Consider the following 19,483-nt stretch of genomic DNA (forward strand, 5'->3'; position numbering starts at 1 on the left):
ACTGTTTAAACAATGACAGATCCATGCAATGAATAATGAGGTAAGTCTACCTATATCGATAAAAAATGATGTTCATACTATATTGTTGAATCAGAAAGACAAACTAAAGAACAGTGTGCATAGTATGCTTCTGTTTATATGAAGAAGATATAAATAAGGATATATGCATAGAAATGCCCTAGAAGGAAACACAAGGAACTTTTGTGGTTGTTACCTCTGGGGATATAGGGGAGGAAATGTTTGTCTTTTACTGAATTCCCTCTGTGCTGTTTGATCCACCAGCCTGTAAAGATTGTGGTTAAACCATGGACTGCTGTGGGGATTAAAGGCTGAATTGATTGGCTGAATTCCCATATTTTCAAAATATGTCAAGGTAAGGAGGATTTTTTAGCTGCAGAGACATGAGAAGACATGCCTTATCATCAAAGTTTGCTGAATGTGAGTGTTTCTTGTAGGTGTTTCTTGTTTAGCATATTCCTCAGTGTAACCTCAGAGTTATATTAAGCTAGATCAAGGTGACTTTTTGTAACCCTAGAAGTGGAGTGGTTGATGAAATGATGGGCTCTTGTTGATAGGGAAATAGGACACCAAGATTATCTAATCGTCTCTTTTCTTATGCCTTTTGATCGCCCTTCATTCTAACAGGCTGATATTGAAAACTTTCTCCACAGGCAGGCAGGTTCTCTGGGTGTGCAGGGGGCCATTGGGCATCCCAGCTGGCAAGCTTAATAAGGAAGATTGGTCACTGAATAGAACTGTTTGAGGCATTTTGGGCAGTTCATTAATCCTTGATGATTCTGAAACTGGTTGCACAATTCTGCATAAGGAATACATTGTTTTTCCTTCCTGTGGTTCATTGTGATTGTGGATGGGTGCCTGGTGAGGGGTATGGCTCCTATAGGACTGCCATGGCAGTAGAATGTCCAGTATGGCAACAAAACACATACTGATGGCCAAGGCAGGAAATGTTTATTTGAGACAAGGCCTGGGCACTGGGAGAGGTTTTTCGTTATTTTTCATTAAAGATGAGGATCAGTAATGCTATAGAGATCTAAGTTTTCAGTGTAATCAGGGAACTGAACCCTCTGGTCTCTTTATTAGTTGATGACCTAAGCAGTGAGACACACTGTTACTTTAGGTGGTACCACGTTTTGTAAGGATCCATAATGGCAGGGACAAATCAAAGTACTGAGAACTAAAGGTTCTCTGTGGCGAGGGAGTAACAGTCTGAGCTCATTGCTGATGACATAACGATTTGGCCATGCCAAATCTTGATCTCAAGCTGTGCTGTTCAATATGGCAGCCACTGGCCACATGTGGCTAAACTTAAATACTTTAATATTAAATAAAATTAGTAAAATTAAGTGAATTAAATAAAAAATTCAGCTCCTCAGTCATCCAAGTCACATTTCAAGTGTTCAACACCAGCATGGTAAGCTAGTGGCGACCGTAAAGGACAACACACATTCATGGAACAGTTCTATCAGAGTAGAATGTTCTGTTGAGCAGCACTGATCTAGAAAATAAATAGGTCTCCAAAGATATTCTATCAAAAAACACCATTTGGATGCTTGCTTGACCATACCAGGGAGTCTCTGTCTGGTTTTTATTCTGAACCACTAGAGATCTGAAGTAGAAGGGTGGAGGCAGTAGGATTTTAGATTTCGGTGTGAATTGTAAAGTCTCATTTTTTCAGTTAGGATACCTTTTGTTGGCAGATCACCATGGATAATGGTCATAGGCAAGGAGGTAGGAAGATGCGACGCTCTGAGGTTAGGGCTTACCCTGAATGAGGAGTGAGTGACCTGATTGGGCAGAAGGAAGTAGTCAAAGATACTTTTAATACTTGAACAAAGGGCCAGTACAGCTGTTTAGTTTCTGGAACTTCCTTTGGTTTCTGACCTCCGTACCTTTCTTTATCTGATTATATTGGTAAAAATAGGTTAGGCATCCTAAGAAGAACATGAATCTCGGCTTCCCTTTCTGGTTTAAGAGATTCTTAATGCCTTCCTCAAAAGGAAAGTACTTCTTTCATTAGTCCTGTTTCATATGCCTCTAAAACTTTAAAAGGATTTAAGGAAAGGGAAATCAAATGAAGGCCAATACTACTTCTCACACTAGTTCAGGGTGTCCCTGGTGGCTTGTAGCATATCTAAATCATTTTCAACAGAGTCTGGTGAGACAGTTGGTTGCCCCCTCCCATCCACATCTTTTGAAGTAGACTCATGAACTGAGGAATTGGCAAGGAATGAACACTGAGGTCTTCATCTTTAGGGGCTAGGAGACAGGATGTCAAAGAAAATCAGAGGGTAAGGTAAGGTGTCTCTCATGGAAGTTAGAAAGTAGGTCAAGAGAGAGATGTTAAAAAGAAAGTCACCATTCAAAGAACAGCTAGGATTAAGAACAGAGAAACTGCTAGACAGAGCCAAGAGTTTTCTCTAGTAACTGTAACAGGAGCAGTTTTCATGAACTGATGAAAGAATAGGAGAGTGGCTACAGGGAACAAAGAGGGAATTTCCAAGGCAGCAATAAAAACATGAGCACTGGACCTTATTTATTTAGTCTTGGATACTTCATCATCCTCTCATTCAAGTAAAAGCTCTAGCATGCAATAAATACTTGTTGAATGAATCCTCAGGAAAGAAAGTCACACTGAATGCATAAATTCCTTTATTGAAAATATTGGGCTAGCACTGCATTACATATATTCAGTATCCATAAATGAAGGGCCACACATTTCTGATTGGACAATACTGTTTTAAATAGAGAACACAGCATCTGAATATGCCCTCACAAGTAATAATATCATGGACTAAACTAGGTATGAGTGAACTATATGCAAAATGACCATTTCCTTAATAGCATATGGTTGCAAATGGCATAAATGGTAAACGTGATCATCATGAGACATTCCTGGTATCTCATACCAACACACAATTTAACAAGCAGATTAAGGTTAAACTGCCAATAAGTTGTTAATCAAGAGTTCTCAATAGGAGAACTTGGGTGAAAGTGCACCCAGGCTATAGACTTAAGATTTTATAGCGTTCATTTAAACTTGCGTGGAATGTGGGTGGAGTAAAATAACTGTTGATCTGACAGGAGGCCACTTGGCAATTTGTTTGTTCTCTTTTATAAATAGTCTAAAATAAGAGAATAAGCTAAAGGAAATATTCTGCCAGCTTAAGGCCAACATTCTAAGAACTGTTTACTTCTTTAAAATGCAGGTATATAAACACTACTTTTTATTAATTTTTCCTTCTAAGATCACTGGGTATGTAACTTATGACAGATCACTTTCTCAGCTTTGGCTATCATTTGACATTTTTTTTCCATTAGCAGTCTTTGGCTTTCATAAACGTCTGACAGTCAATAATGTTTGTTAAAATTTTAACAAGTCTTTATTATTAACTTTAATAAAAGAGTGTTTTATGATGTGAAAGTGAGTTGATATTAAAAAACAAGTTTTTACTTTTTATTCTAATTTTGGTATGAATGCATTTCTTTGCATTGATTTTTCTCAAATAAAAGAGTCTAGAAATCAAGACAATTGGGATAATTTGACCTTTTTTTCATTTGATATAAAATATACAGAAATTAAAACACTCAGTCTCATTTCAAACAGAGGCCTGTTCATTAATGTAAAAACTTGGGGAAAATTATGCAAAAAAATCCAATAAAAATACAATTTTTGTTATTAACACGTGATTTTATAAGAAGCAAAACATTTTCTTTTCAAAAGCAGGGTTTGTTCTAAATCTAGGATCATAAAGGTATACATTTCTGTAAATATCAACTTATGACTGAGAGAAATAGCTTATTTTTCTTTTACACAGTTGTGTTCAGAGTAAATAACTAAAAATGTACCTTTTTAATGACTAAATGGAAAGCTGGCCTACAACAGTCAAATCAATAAACATTGGTATTGAGTTTTAAAAAATTCAGAATTATGTGTATATATATATATGTGTGTATACATATATATATTTGGACATTAAGCAGCACATACATATACATATCACCCTAAACAATCAGGGCAAAAAAAAATTAATATAAAACTATATAAATCAAATGGGTTTGTTGCCAAAACATAGCACAAAATGTATACATTTCTTTATTTCAAAATTTGACACATTAAAAGAAAAAACTGCCAACACATTTCAGACAATATACTAGAAATAATAAATAAAACAGTTTTTAAAAATCATATATTCCCTTTAAGTGCTGTGCACTTTGAGTTTTTCTAAATGAGACTAAACTTTTCCATGGCAAACAACAGTATGCTGTACATTTTGGTAATGAAAATTATATTGATAAATATACAAGGAATGTATATATTTCCACAGTATTTTCTTTTTCACAGTTAACAAAAATAAAAATTGCATTCAACTCACATCTATAAATATTCTGATTCCTCACTGTATGGATTTGAAGGAAGTGAGAGTATAAAGTCTTTCAACAATCTGGACTTCAGATTTCTTTCTTCATCGTCTGCCTTCCACATGTACCTTTCAGAATCTCTCTGCAATGTGATCACACGCTGAGATGAAGGCAGAAAGAAAGCACTATGATGGGATGAGGCAGTCTGGGCTGGGGCTTGCTCTTCCAGCCAGCTTTAGCAGGGCTGATTGAACCCAGTCTTTTTAATGTCGTATTTTAAGGCAGTCTGAATTTCACTCGAATGTCCATACCTCGAGATCCTGAACTATGAAGTCTTCCTTTTTGGAAAGAATATCATTATTAAAAGTGCTGCAGGAGTTGCTTCGTCCATGGTATAAATCAGCATCTAGCCATAAACCAAATCGTCCCCTGAAAAGGTTAATAAAATGGTGAAAACATTTCAATTTTATGTGCACACTTTCTGTCCTCCCTTGCCCCAACTTCTTTCTTTTATGCTGTACACAGACAAAACCCTAAACTGCTTATAAAACAAAAGGTACATTTCCTTTATTTCATTTAAATGACCCATCTTTCCTAAAAGACGGGTGGCAGTAGTCCCTCATTTAGACACATAAATAAGTCATTTTACCTTCAATTCTTAGTGTCATGTGTTAGACCACACTGTCCTAAATAATCGAAGCACATGGACTAGCTAAAATCACCTGACACCAAAGTTTCAGTTACCTGGGTCAAAACAGGCTCACTCAAGTCAGGTGGTAATTAATAATAACAACAAAAACCTTACCCTCCACCACCAAGTTCCAAAGAACTTATGTCTCCATTGATAAAGTATGAGTTTTCTCCACTCCACTTAAAGACCTTAGGACAGAAACACAAGACAGAGAACAGACATTTCAATCTGGAGAATTCACGAAGAGGGAGTAACAGCATAGTACCTGTGTGTGTGCAAGGGCACTACCCATTGGCTGAGGAAGCTCCTGACGGCCAGACCTCTCCCACACCAGGATGAGATCTCCAAAGGGGTTATGATGTAGGAAAGACCTCTCAGACACATGTTGGCTCTGACTTGCAACCCCTCCCTGATCTTAGACCATGCAAAAGAGCAGTTCCCAAGGCCTGGGGAGGGAATCTAAGCAGTTTCTGTGCTGCAGTCATGAAGTGCTGGCCAGGCTAGAGTGAGGCCAGATAAGGTTACCTCGAGTAACGGGATGGGACAGCTGCTGCTCCAACCACAGCCCCCCATCTCCAACCCCACCGACCCTCCTGACACCGTGACACCAGGAAGTTGGGTATTTCTTTCATCTAGGTACCTTGAAGTTAGGGCTAAACGTGTAGAGAAAAGTTTCGCCTGTGCCATAATAGTGATCACTGAACTTGAAAGGATGAGTTGCATATGCTCCAAAAATCTGTCAAAAGAAAACAGAAACCTTATCTACTTTCAACCATAAACCTCCCCAAAAAAAGACTTTCTGAAATATTTTAGCACAATCCTATTCTGAGATCTCATTATATCTCTTTCAGCAAAGATCATTACTAAATCAGAGTTCCTAAATAAAAAAGACCACCATCCAACAAATAAAATGTCCCCCATTCTCATTAGAACCCAAGTGGCTTAGAGAACTTATCTGTCAAAGGCCAACAAATTGCTCCAGTTTTAAAAGACTTCCGAAGTCCACTATAGAGACAAATTTCTTTTAGTGAATACAGAGGACATACTGGAAACATTAAATAACAAGATGCATCTTGCACACAGAAATGAGTGGTTGAGAGAATGAAGGCATATCTCTGATGTGTTTTCTAAGTAAAATTGTGGCCAGAGGTTTCCCTGGAGAAAATAAATTTTTCTCTCCTTTGATTCGAAAAATGAGTTTTCAACATACTTATTAAAACTGCATCCTTAACGTGACTGATCCAGTATATCTTAGTTCAAAATGGCTTTTAAGAAAAAAGTAACAATTCCGTAATACTGTGGGCTTTAAAGGTGGTTTAGATGTATCTGAATCAGTGATTTTTCTATTATTTCTTATTGGGGTTGGAAGGAGTAGTCTTTTCAGAACACGCATGTCCACTGCTTCAGCTTCCTATCCTCTGCTCAGATCCTGACCAGTGTGTGCAGGAGTGAGGACTGGCAAGAATATATATTCTGGAAATGTCCCTAGGTGATTCTGATATATTTTCTCCAAATCCCACTTGAGAAACAATGCTTTTTTTTTTTAATATTTATTTATTTGGTTGTGCTGGGTCTTAGTTGTGGCATGCGGGCTCCTTAGTTTTGGCATGTGAACTCTTAGTTGTGGCATGCATGTGGGATTTAGTTCCCTGACCAGGGATCGAACCCGGGCCCCTGGCATTGGGAGCGTGGAGTCTTAACCACTGCGCCACCAGGGAAGTCCCAAGAAACAATGCTTTAAATGGAGTCTACCTGAAAAATGTCTTATAAGTTTTCAAACTAATTTAAATTGGATTATCATCATCATGGAATCTCTTCTTTACCAAGTACACTCAGTTCCTAGCTCCTTGCAATACTAAAAATTAGGTAGAGTAGAAGTCTAGAATCTCTTTCTAACCCATGTTCTTCATACCAAAACCTGTCCCTAGAGCTGTTAAGAACAAGGAAAAAACAGTAACAAATTTTCTTAGCAATCATGGAAATCTGTTTAAGCACTGGAGATATGATGATACTAAGAAATTACTGTTAATTTTTTAGGTATATAGCATTATGGTTATGTAAGAAAATGTCCATTTTATTTTTTTCTATTAATTAACTTAGGAAGAAATTGTAGAATAATGGTATTGTTGGGTCTATACCATCGAAAATTTTAACATGGTTGACAGTAATAGAACAAAGGAATCCAGGGGAATGAATGAAGATAGCCCAAAGTGGTAAAAGGAAGGTTAATATGACAAAACCTATGAATGTATAATTGCTCTCCTTTCTTCTCTCAGCTTTCTTAGTAGATAAAAATTATACAAACAGCTATGTAACAGTTTATTGTTGAGTTTGTAATATATATCAATGTAATATAACAAAATTACCACAAAAAGTGGAAAGATGTCATAGAGCAATATAGGAGTGACATTTCTATATTTCACTGGAATTAAGTTAATATAGGTCGGACTCTATTACCTGATGATTGTTCTATTATTTTCCACAATGCTTTGTGGTATAAATTACTCCACAGTCTCATTCAATTAAATTTGGGCCCCTTTGCAGGGGTAGTTTCTGTGGCCAGTCTATGAAGTTCATCCTGACTCCAGGAAGGCTCTCCTTAGCTGTCTCTTTCCCCGGTTCTCTCTGGTAAACTAGATGGTCTACAGCTTAGTTTGCTGCCTTCATGGAACTACCAGCCTCCTCTTAGTTGTTTACCACCAAAATTTTCATTGTTCTCTAGTGTCCCTTGGCTTGACCTTCCCCACGTTCTTCTAAATAACATCAGTTCCTTTGGAGAGAGCTTCTGAGCTATATGTTTTATGGTCCGCCTCTTCCCCTGGAGCTGGGGGCTGGACAGTGGCCTGCTTTTCTCAAAGGTACAGTCCTGTTTTATGAGCAGGGTGCTGGGCAGGGGCAGTAGCCACTGGTCTTGGCTCCGCTCACCTGACATGGAACTTCTGCCCTATGTGCTGGAGCAAGGGCAGTAGAGACCCCTGTATTCTCGGCCTGCCATGCAGAAGGTAGAGCAACTGTCCTCTGAGAAGGGGCTGGTCAGAGGAAGAGAGCCCTGAAATTTAGCCTCTGAAACAGAGATCTTGGGTAGGGGATAAGACATGCTGGGGACCTGCCCCTAGAGGAGGCATATCATAGTCTTTGCCTGGGAGCTGGCAGCTGAGGGATCCTCATCTTGTCCACACGTGCCCAGAAGGAAGCTTGTCTGAACAGGGGTTGGGGGAGGGAGCAGGCTGTGCCTTCAAATGCCACAGAATCTCACTATTATTACTGGGCTTCATTAGATTTTCTTAAATAAATGGTTCTTCACTTGCTGTATGCCCTTAGGGCAATTTCCAGAGACTTTAAATGATTGTTGTTTTTATAATTCCCACCAGTAATGATTGTTTCACTGGGGATTGATTCTGTAGAACTCCTCATGCCTGCCATTCTGCATGCGTAATGCTTTTATCTTAGAATTTTATATAATTCATTTCCAGATAAACTTACAGGTGTTGTTCTATCATGTTCCCAAGCACAGCAAGCAGCATCCTTGCCTTGGGGGTAGGTGGGGTGGGGAAAGCAGAGTTATGCCTTCAAATAACACAAATGCCTCCAGGGCACCAGAAGCAGTAAGATTATACCTCTAGACAAACAGTGTAATCTCCAGGTACAGGCAGGCCTCCTTTAGTATCTGCTGATAGGAAGCTGAGTAATACTGGGCATCATCAAAACCTGCTCTGTGAGGCCAACACATTCCCCAACAAGTTATCTTTTGGTAAATTAATAGAACTCATCTATACTTACGGTGCAGGTACGTGTGTACGTGTGTGTGTGTGTGTGTGTGTGTGTGTGTGTGTGTGTGTGTGTGTGGTCTAAAACCATCTAGCCCTATCTCATCTAAAAAGTAGCACCTAACTTTGCAAACATTCCACTAAATCCCTAAGTAATTCCATTTTAAACCTTTGTTATTATTATTTAAATTTTTAACTTGACTCTCCCTACTGTTCAGCTTGGACTATGATTAAATAAAGTGTTCTCAGTCAGTAAATAACAGTAGGAACAATGATAGTAACTAAACTATTCCTCACAACTCTTAATCTACTTATAGGAATGATCACCGTTGAGAAAGACAGTGCCCTTCTTTCTGCTAATTTTTCCCAAGACAAATTATGACAGCAAAAATCTATTTCCCCTAAAATGATCCCAATTATATGGCTTCTCAGTAAGCTCCCCAATGCTTAATAGTGCCCCACATCTAACAGACAGTCATTATACATTTTCTGAATGGATGAATAAATAAATGGTTGTCAAGTAAACCCTGCTTCCAAATGCCAGGAAGAGAAAATAATGACACCTACAAAAAGTGTAAAGAAATTTCTTCTTGCTATAATATAGACCAAGTTGAAATGAATAAAGAGCAGACTTGAAAGATGCTTTCCTTTTGTGAAGCAGAAGTCGGCCTGGATGGTACATGAAAGAAACCTGGACAGATTCCACTCATACTCCAGGCTGACCGAGTGAAGAATTATTAGCTTAGGGGGGATGGGGGTAATATCTAGATTTCACCAGTGCCTCCAAGACCGACAGCAACGTGGGTGAAAGTGCACTAAGCAATGGTCCAGAGCATTTTCTCCTGTTTCGTAACAACTGGGCCCTTCAGGTACAACACACCATGGCCTTAACTGGCTCTCCATCTCAGCAACTACGCAGGCAAGGTTGGTGGGCACTACTTCAGCTACCTGGAGGAAGTTCTGGTATGGCACTGGGACTGCTTTCTGCAGCTGTGTCCAAATCTAGACTTGACTTTTCTTCCAGCTTCTCCAGTTTTAGGTTACAGAATATCATTATAGTATATATATATTACAGTATATATATTATATATAGAGTATATATATATATACTCCATGATGAGTACAGGAAAAAAATTCCTTAGAATGTGACTGTATTTGGAGATACACTCCATTTTCTTTTTTAGAGATGCATTCTGAAGTATGTAGAGGTGAAATGACATAAAAATTGGGATTTACTTCAAAATACTTCAGGGAAGAAAAGCCAACAAAGCAAAGAATGAAGTGTATGTGGCAAAGTCCTGCTAACTGTAGAATCTGAGTGATGAGAGGTCATTGTATTAGTCTCTCTACTATTGTGTAGGTTTGAAAAGCTTCATTAAAAAAAATGTTCCTTGGTCTTCCCTGGTGGCGCAGTGGTTGAGAGTCCGCCTGCCGATGCAGGGGACACGGGTTCGTGCCCCGGTCTGGGAAGATCCCACATGCCGCGGAGCGGCTGGGCCCGTGGGCCATGGCCACTGAGGCTGCGCGTCCGGAGCCTGTGCTCCACAACAGGAGAGGCCACAACAGTGAGAGGCCCACGTACCGCAAAAAAAAAAAATGTTCCTCTATAAGAGGAACAAGCCTCACCTGATTATCCATATCTTTGATGACCAATAGGACAGGACTGTCTAGTGATGCTGACTTCCGGTAGAGAGTTTTCAAGCTGGTCCCATGCTCTAATGTGCTGTATACGAGACTCCATGGATACCCCTGTACCCTTGCTGGAAGGCGTCGGGCCAGCTGTGAATCCAAAGATGAAGACGTAAATACACAGCTTGCCTACAAATCACTCATGAATTTGTAGCATAAAACCGATGCCTGTGGCTCAAACTCAATAACTACACTACTTCCATATTGCTCCCCTATACTGTAGCAAATATTTGCCACTATAAACCAAGAAGGGAAAATTATCCCTTGGCAGGGATGCTCCCCAGAGCACGCATTCCCTCTCAGGGATGATCCTGAAGGGTCACTATGCCACTATATATTTGAAGATACAGCACCTAGCTTGATAAAGAGGTATGAATTAGACACATGCTCTCTTGTTTACACTTCAACCTGACTTTCACCAAGCATTTCATGTTTCTCAAATTGTTCTTTCTAAACCTTCAAAGGCTCAGAGCTGCTACTGACAGCTGTAAATTCCCACCAAAGTGAGAAGAAGAAGACACGGGTGTTTTATGCTAGTAATCAGATGTAGTCTGTCCTCATTACACTTGTATCTTTCACTTACATTAATATTAAACTTGGCTGCCATAAATATCAATAATGCATATCTCTTCAAAAATACACACAAAGGAGGCTATATAAAATGTTGAAGTCCTCAAGAATGCTTGACATAGTTCTAGAATCAGCATGAACTCCATCCCTGTAACTGCTTGGTCAAGTCGCCTAGCTCTCCTGGGCCTTCAGAGATGGCATTTGTAAATTGAGGGACTTGAACCTGATGATTCTTTAAGGTCTCTGAAATTCAGGTTTCTAAGCTGACTGATGGGGGAAGCACAAGAGGCCCCTTACTAAAGTTCAAATACAAGCACGTAGTATTTCATAAAAACTCACGTAAGAGATGTTCAGAAAATAGAAATTAAACCAAAAAAAAGTACAGAAAAAGGAAAATTACTCCTAGTGGTAGGTGGTTTTCATAAAGCAAGTAAAGTGTACTTGCTATATGACTTTTACTGAGCTCAATAAATTGAAACCATCGGAACTCTGCGATAATCATTAGGATAAATTTGGATCCTTTTAAAATACATTAGGACTATAGTAGGACACTTTAAAAATTGTTTTGAAGACAAGAAATGGCTTTTTGTTCAGGTTCGGGGAATGGACGTAGGTGTCTGGCCAAGTCCTTGCACTCCCAAGAAGGTGGCAGGGATGCTGCCTTTCAGAAGCAGAGAAGGGCCCTGGTTAGGCTGCTGGTGTTTCTTCCTTTAAAGCTCGGCTCATGCTTCACCCCAAGTGAGAAGAGCAAATGCCAGGGGTGGGGAATGTGTTCTAAGGTTTGGAAGACACCCATCCTAAGTCCCCAGGAAGAACCCACCTGCTCGATGTGCATGTTCTCCAGAAGCGCACTGTGGGGCTGCAGGATCGGCAGGGCGGCCTCATCCTCATCTTCATAGTAGCTACATGTGCTCTTCCTGCGTTTTGCCTCCTCAACGGTGATGATCTGAAATGGAGAAGACAAATAAACCAAGAAAAACGATATTTTTGCTTTTCCTTCACCTGCTATAAAGGACCTCAGGTACACAATTGCCTGTAACAGGTAGGGTTTTAGCAGCAGGACATAAGTTGAGCCAGCACTTTGGGGGAAATGGCTAATCACAATGTCAATTTCAGAGCAAATGGAGAATTAACACAGTACAGCTATAGCACTTAATATGTACAAATTAAAGTCACAAGTTTTCCAGTTTTACTATTGCTCAGTCATCAAGTAAGAATTATGTATAACTCCACAAGCGACTTATACCCTTGAAATGCCCTAAATTATTCTCCATTAGCCTGCATCTAAATTTGAATTGTTACGGGACTAACAGATATCATACTATGAGCAAGTCTTCTATAAATAGGGAAATGGGGACGATAAGGATAGTCCTTTAATCAAGAATCCTAATGTTTTCTCTCAAGGCTGATCATAGCAACCAACCCTGACAGAAATAGCAAATGATAACATCTAAGGAAAGCAACAATACAAAGAGACACGAAGCTTTAGTCTAAATTACAATTAGGTATGATTCTTTATGGAGAGTTGAGAAACCATCAAAATAATCTTTCCTTCAAGGCTGAGAACAGAAACATGATGTTGTACACAACATTTATTATTTCATCATAAATACACTTATAAACTACCAGGTTAAAAATCATTTTTCTTTTGCCTCTCCGAAAGTCTGGATAAATCACTAAATTACTTTGTAATTGAAGGATACAGACAGAAGGTAACTAATTCACCAAAATTCCTGAGTACAAATATTAATGACTTTTGCATCATAGAGAAAAAACATTTACATTACATTTAGTGAAGGTTGTCAGACAATGACTACTTCGTTTCCAAAATGCTGTCATCTGAGCTGGATTTACAGGTAAGGAAATTAGCCCTTAAATGTTACCGTCTTCTCAAGGGGCATTTACTTAAAGAAAACACTGTTGAAGAATCACACATCCAGCATTTTAAATGTATTAAATAAAGCATATATTTTGGGGGAACTCTACATTTAACACAGGTACAAAGTGGGGCTGTGGAATGAAAAAATCAGTATGGAGTTTTGACTCCAAAGGGAAAGGGCAAACCACACCATCTCTCTCTCCAAAGTGAATAAAATACCTGCTCTGGCTGAAGTATTAGCACGATCCTTTCTAATTAGAAAGCATTTCAAAGCATCTTAGCGGCAGAGCTTGGAGGATTCACGGGCACATGATTAGCCCTCAGGACTCCAACATACCTTCACAAAAGGCTCTTGGTCCGGTCTGGCACAATAGAAAATCTGAATGTCCAGGGGCAATCTTCTCATGGTGAAGTAGTGTGAACTGCCTGCTTGCTCTCTAAAGAGGTGCAGGTTTTTTCTCTTATCTGCCTCCACACCACTGTTACTTACAGCCACACTGAGCTACAACTGTTTATGCAGTATCTCGTTTCCTGCATGATTGAGTTTCTGTTTCCCTTAGGAGACAGTTCAATATTTCTACAGGAACACACCCAAATTAGGATTTAGAGCAAACACACACTTCCTGTTAGGCATAGCTGTGAGGCTGTAAAAAGACACTTTCACCTTTGAAATGGTGGTTTCCTAACAGCACAACAAAACCTCATTGTTGTTTTTTTTCTTCTTCTCTGTCTTGTACTTTTCTTCCCAATTGTCCTCCAGCTGGCTGAGCTAGCTAGCCCTGCCTTTTCAGATTTTTTTTTTCTGCATTCTAAAGCGAAACCTTCATTTTAAAAGTTTATGTGTGTTCCCTGACGTCAGTTTGAATCTCAAAGGAAATATGAAAAGGAGCCTTTACCAGAGGTAGGTTCATTACGCTTAGAACAATGGCGTTTCACTTCAATACCGTCATGTTTGTTAGGTATGAGAAACTTCAAAGAACTGAAAGAACATCCGGTTTATATGAGGCTGAGAAAAATGTTAGTTTAGATTCAGGTTTTCTAAAGAGCACCTTTTAACCTTTCAAAATATTAATCTTAATGACTAATAAGCATGATGAGTCCTCCTCTACTGCCCAGACCAGATAATCAGCGGGTTGGAAAGAAATGTAGATTACCATTGGATCAATTTTCAGGGATCTTTCTGTGAGTTTTCCAGATCGAAAATGGCCTCTTGGTCTCCAGTACCCCTGGGAGATCGGGCGCCACTACATAGTTCATCCTGGGGGTCAGTTCTAATGAGGCTCTGGGAGATAACTGGTGACCAGTCTCAGGTCAGCCAGAACTTATTCTCAATGCAAGAGCCTGGACACAATCTAAGGCAGAATCACTTGGATTTTGTGCCAGTGAGACAGCATTCTTTTCAGTGCCTGACACTTCATGACAGCTAACATTTACTGAGTGCTTTCTATATGATGGCAAGTGCCGGGTGCTTTGCCAGGCATGTGGCACAAATAATTCCAGTATATCATTTATCAGCTTTTCAAATTAGCGAAAGCTTTAAGAAAGGGATAATAGAAATAGTACTTTCTGTTGCCAGAAGCACAATGAGAAGAAGGGTATTCCTCACATTTCTGGAAAATTGTCATTATATAAAAGATTAGGAGCCTTAAAAAAATTCAATAGCCTTATACTAAGTAATATCACTTTCAGGAAATTAGGGGAACAGTCAGAGTTACAGATCATCTCCATCCTTGTGAAAACCTTGAACCAACACGATTCCTAAAGGTGGGGAATTGTTAAATAAATTCTGATTGAGGTTTAAAATATTATGTAACCATTAAAATGAGGCTTCAGAATCTTTAATATGATACAGTTCTCACAAGATGTCAGGTGAGAAAAGCCAGATACCAAACTATACATAGAACATTATCCCATTTTGCAAAAATACTCTCTCACCCTTACCGCCTAGAAAACACCCTAAAATAGAAAACAATGAGTCCAAAAAATGTACAAAAGTAATGTGTGGTTAGATACTATTTTCTAAACGTTCCGCATTGTGCTTTTCTGTAGTTTCCAAATTTCCTATAATAAAAGCAGGTGTTACTTTTATAAAATTAGGAAGTAAAGCTTATTTAAAGAGCTTGGGTATGGAGGATGGACTAGTGGTTGGGTTGACTGGAGTTGCCCTAGAGTTTAAGTGAAGGGTGCAGACAGCTGACTAGGGCAGTGGTCCCCACCCTACGTAAGATCAGAATCAACAAATTCTAACTAGAGATGACTGACTACATATGATGATGAAAGAGAAGAATCTGGGTTGATATCTAGGCTTCTAGCTTGGGGCACCACTAATTAAGATGGGAATACATGAGAAGAAGCAAGTTTTGGGGAAAGATGAAGAGACGTTTTGGACATGCTGAGGATCAGACACCTGTCAGGGGAGTGAAGGTTCCTCTTCCCCACCCACAGAGGAGAAGCAATGCCACCACGAAGCAATGCTATCACAGTGGCCTGGCCTTAAGGTAATGCTAGTAAGCAGAATTTGCTCCTGCATGGGAGGGAGCTTGGACAGCATTCTTCTCCTCATTGTACTTTTGGACTTTCTCTTCCATAGAGAAATAGGGATAGGGGCTTCCCTGGTGGTGCAGTGGTTGAGAATCTGCCTGCTAATGCAGGGGACACGGGTTCGAGCCCTGGTCTGGGAGGATCCCACGTGCCACGGAGCAACTAGGCCCGTGAGCCACAACTACTGAGCCTGCGCATCTGGAGCCTGTGCTCCGCAACAAGAGAGGCCGCGATAGTGAGAGGCCCGCGCACCGCGATGAAGAGTGGCCCCCGCTTGCCACAACTAGAGAAAGCCCTCGCACAGAAACGAAGACCCAACACAGCAAAAATAAATTAATAAACTCCTACCCCCAACATCTAAAAAAAAAAGAAATAGGGATAACAGTCCAGTCACCTCTCTCTCCAGTTATCTTTTCTTTCCATGTCCCAAGTGTTAACAAGTACACTAGGAGCTCGCAACAAGCCAACCCATTTCTTCCTCCTTCTCCATCCCTTCTTCTTTTCTTCCTCTTCCACTACAGGTCTAGAGACACCTTCTAAAGGGATTTGCCCTCTCATTCTCCTCAGTGGCTCAGTCTGAGTGGCTCACTCAAGCCCACTCTACTCTAGATCTGGAAGCAGACCTTTCTCTCTCTGCATGCCCCTTTAGCTCCTTTTCCTCTGGTGCTGGTAGGTGTGGCCTCTTCTCCCACAGGAGTTGTCAAGAGCTGAGATTCAAGGTTGGGATTAGTGGAACGATGCAGAATAGGCCTAAAAGCGGGCTGCTTCAGTTCAAGATATTCAGGCCTAGTCGGGAAAGGATTAAATCCCCAGTGAAATTTAAACCTTCTCTCTGGCCCTCCATATTGGGCAAGAGACCATAGCCTCACTAAGAAAATACACATTTCCTAGCTATGCTTTGTCTGTGCGTATATCTCATGGGGGTGGGGGCCTCTTGGGCACAGATGGTTAGGTGAGGAGGACGGGAATTGATATTCTCTGACGCCTTGGCCAGAATGCCAGTGTCACACCATCTCTGCCTCGTGGAGACCCAGTCATGCCTGTGGGGCATCTATGTGCTCTAGAACAGCAGCCGGGAAGAAAGGTGTGTGGAGGAGACAGAGGTGGGAGTCAGCAGCAGAAACCTTGAAAGCCGATGAGCTCATCCAAGGAAGATGTAATAGATGAGAAGAAAAGAGAGCCAAGGATAAACTAGGGAACACCATGAGAAAAGGGACAAGCAAAGTATACTCAGAAAGACTGGCCAGAGACAGGAAAAGAGTTGATACGAAGAGCCAAGGGAGGGAGAGCCTAATAGGCTTGAATATTTTTAATCAATGGTTTCAAACAAGAAGCTTATGAACTGTGGGAAGACAAACATGCAAACAAGTAAAGTGCTGAGCGATACACTACAGAGCTATGAGCAATGGGCTGTGGAAGGACAGGAGGAGTAACTCTGGCTGCAAGCATCACAGAAGTGACACATGAGCTGGACCTTGAAGGATGACGGGAGTCTGACATGGAAAGCTGTGTGTGTGCATGTACACATTCGGGCTGCGAGAGAGTGAATGAGAAAGGGACGAGTGAGGGCAAACACACATATGAAGGGACCTGGCATTCCAGAAGGAGTTAGACCCAAGGGGCAGGCCTCATCATCCTTAATCATCCCAGTCTGACAGAGTTCCAGCCTTGGAAGATCTGACTGCCCACTTGACGAATCTAAACCCAGGCTGGGAGTATTGCTGGAGAAAACCCGCCCTCACTGCAGCCTGGTGTCAGACCCCACCAGGGCTTTCAATACCAGACAGCCATCCTACTGCAGTTCTTCAGCTGGCTTTTTTCCTAGTCTCTATAGCTGCTATTCAGACCTTCTCCGTATTCCTCTAAGTCTTCCCTCCTTCACTTCTAGGGGGTGCTCCCTCCTGCTGCAGAGAAATAATCAAATGAGCAATGGCAGAATTTACCGCCAGTGAGTCTACGTTCTATATGCACACATCCTATTCTTTTCTGCTGCCCGACCGCCTAAGACCGATTCTATCCCTACCCCCACATTCCCGGACAATTCTCGGGGATCCAGCCTCCCGCTTATTCCCTCTCCTATTCCCTTATCTTCTGTACCTTCTGTTCCACCGTTCCCGCTGACCTCATCCAAAACGTTACAGTCTCTCTCACGAGAGGGAAAACCTCCCCACCCTCACCTCTTCTTCCAGCCTTCCATCTCATTTTTATTCTCCAAAACCAAATTCGAGTTGTTTGCCCACCTTTACTAGCTCCACTTACTCACCCCCAATTCATTCATTGAACACTGGTAGCTACATTTTGAAGCTACCACTTTAATGAAACTGCTTTTTGTCAAAGTCACCAACTATTACCTCCTTGGTTTTAAATCCAAAAGACATAGCTTAGTTCTTACCTTCTGACTCCTCCGCAGCATTAGGCATTTTTGACCACTACTCCCCTCTTGAAACATTCTCTTCCCTTGGCTTCTAAGACATGACTTTTCTTGTTTTCCATGCCCTCCCCTGGCTGTTCCTTCTCAGTCACCTTTGTGGGCTCGACTGTCTTTGGCCCCTTAGTGCTGGCATCCTGAAGGGTTCTGTTCTGAGTCCTGCTCCCTTGCCAATGGACACACTCTCCTAGGCTGACCTCACCTACACTCACAACTTCAACTTTGCTAATCAATTCCGAAAGTATATCTTCAGATCTTTTTCCTAAGTTTTATTCTCAGTTGTCTCCTGGACATTCCACAGACACCTCAAATTTAGATTAAAACCAGAACACAGAGCGTTTTCTGCCAAATCTAATCCTCTTGCTATGCTTCTTATCACAGTGAAGGGCAGGTACCTCGATCCCTCCAGTTCCCATTCTAAAAACCAAGAGATCAATCTTGACATCTTCCATCTTCTGCACTGCTGCTCTTTCAGCAACTGTTCTCTCTCAACACTGATTGCTGCAAGAGACTCCTAATGGGTCTTCAAGCCTCAAGTGTTGTCCAACTCCATGAACATCTGCCAGCAAGAGCAAGCTCTCCAAAATGTGTATCTGTATTTACTTCTCCAGGCTCCAAACAGCTCCTACTGGTTGAAGCTGTTTGAGGACAGCTCAAACTGCTGCCTTCCTACTGCCCTTAGGAAAATAGCCAAACCAAACCTATGACGAACAGTTCATAGGTCCTTCGTGATCTGCCATTTCATTATCTCCAGCTTCATTTCTTGCCACTCCCTCAGCTTTGCACTCTTATGATCCAGCTACACTGAACTCTTATTAGTTCATCAAATGTCCCCCACTCTCTGTTTCTCCCCTGGGTCATTCCTCTACATAGACTTTTCTCTCTGGCCAGAACACGTTCCGTGTTCCATGTCCCACTTTCACCCCAACTGCCTGTCCTCCCACTTCTGATCTCAGCTCAGATTACTCCTTCTGGGTCGCATTCCCTGATTTCCTAGCTCCATTCAGGTGCCTGGGTACATGCTCCCATAGCACGTGGCATTTCACCTACAACGGTAATTATCTCACTATATTGTAATGATTTATCTATACTCCTTGATCTCATCCACCGTGCCCCTAACATGAGAAGGGTGTGGTAAGTGCTCAAAAAAATTATGAACAGTTTTTTAGGTCAAATTAAGAAGCTTGACTTTCATCCTGTACGTAATGGGGACCCTGCAGCAGTTTCAAAAATGAGAAGTGAAATTACTGGGTTGTAGGGGTGGAGATGAGGTCTTTCTGACACACATAACTAGCTTCAACACAGATGAATAAGGTTTTTTCCCCATGTGATTTCAAAGAGGCACAGGAAATCTGACTTCTTGCCAGCCAAGAGGTTACTAGAATTTTGACACAAGAACATTTTGTTTGTGGACTGGACTTTTTTTTTTTTTCTTTTTTTTTTTTTTGCGGTACGCGGGCCTCTCACTGTTGTGGCCTGTCCTGTTGCGGAGCACAGGCTCCGGACGCGCAGTCTCAGCGGCCATGGCTCATGGGCCC

The 19,483-nt window shown here is 41.0% G+C and overlaps 1 protein-coding gene across 2 annotated transcripts in view; it reads right to left on the reverse strand.

The window, feature by feature from the left end:
- Positions 1 to 2,697: 2,697 nt before the first annotated feature.
- Positions 2,698 to 19,483, reverse strand: part of NCOA7 (nuclear receptor coactivator 7) — a 144,150-nt gene continuing 127,364 nt past the window's right edge. Inside the window, exons 1-6 of one of the 2 annotated variants that reach the window (XM_082856107.1) lie at positions 13,314 to 13,429; positions 11,918 to 12,043; positions 10,465 to 10,617; positions 5,712 to 5,807; positions 5,186 to 5,259; positions 2,698 to 4,809 (exon numbers count right to left, since the gene is read on the reverse strand). In XM_082856107.1, coding sequence (XP_082712233.1) covers positions 4,674 to 4,809; positions 5,186 to 5,259; positions 5,712 to 5,807; positions 10,465 to 10,617; positions 11,918 to 12,043; positions 13,314 to 13,382 — 654 coding nt within the window. In that variant the 5' untranslated portion in view covers positions 13,383 to 13,429 and the 3' untranslated portion in view covers positions 2,698 to 4,673. Of the gene's footprint in view, positions 4,810 to 5,185; positions 5,260 to 5,711; positions 5,808 to 10,464; positions 10,618 to 11,917; positions 12,044 to 13,313; positions 13,430 to 19,483 lie in introns of those variants that run through there. The other variant, XM_082856106.1, reaches the window with a different exon arrangement.

Source organism: Leucopleurus acutus (genome assembly GCF_964270905.1).
Source record: "Leucopleurus acutus genome assembly, chromosome: 15".
Lineage (NCBI taxonomy): Eukaryota > Metazoa > Chordata > Mammalia > Artiodactyla > Delphinidae > Leucopleurus > Leucopleurus acutus.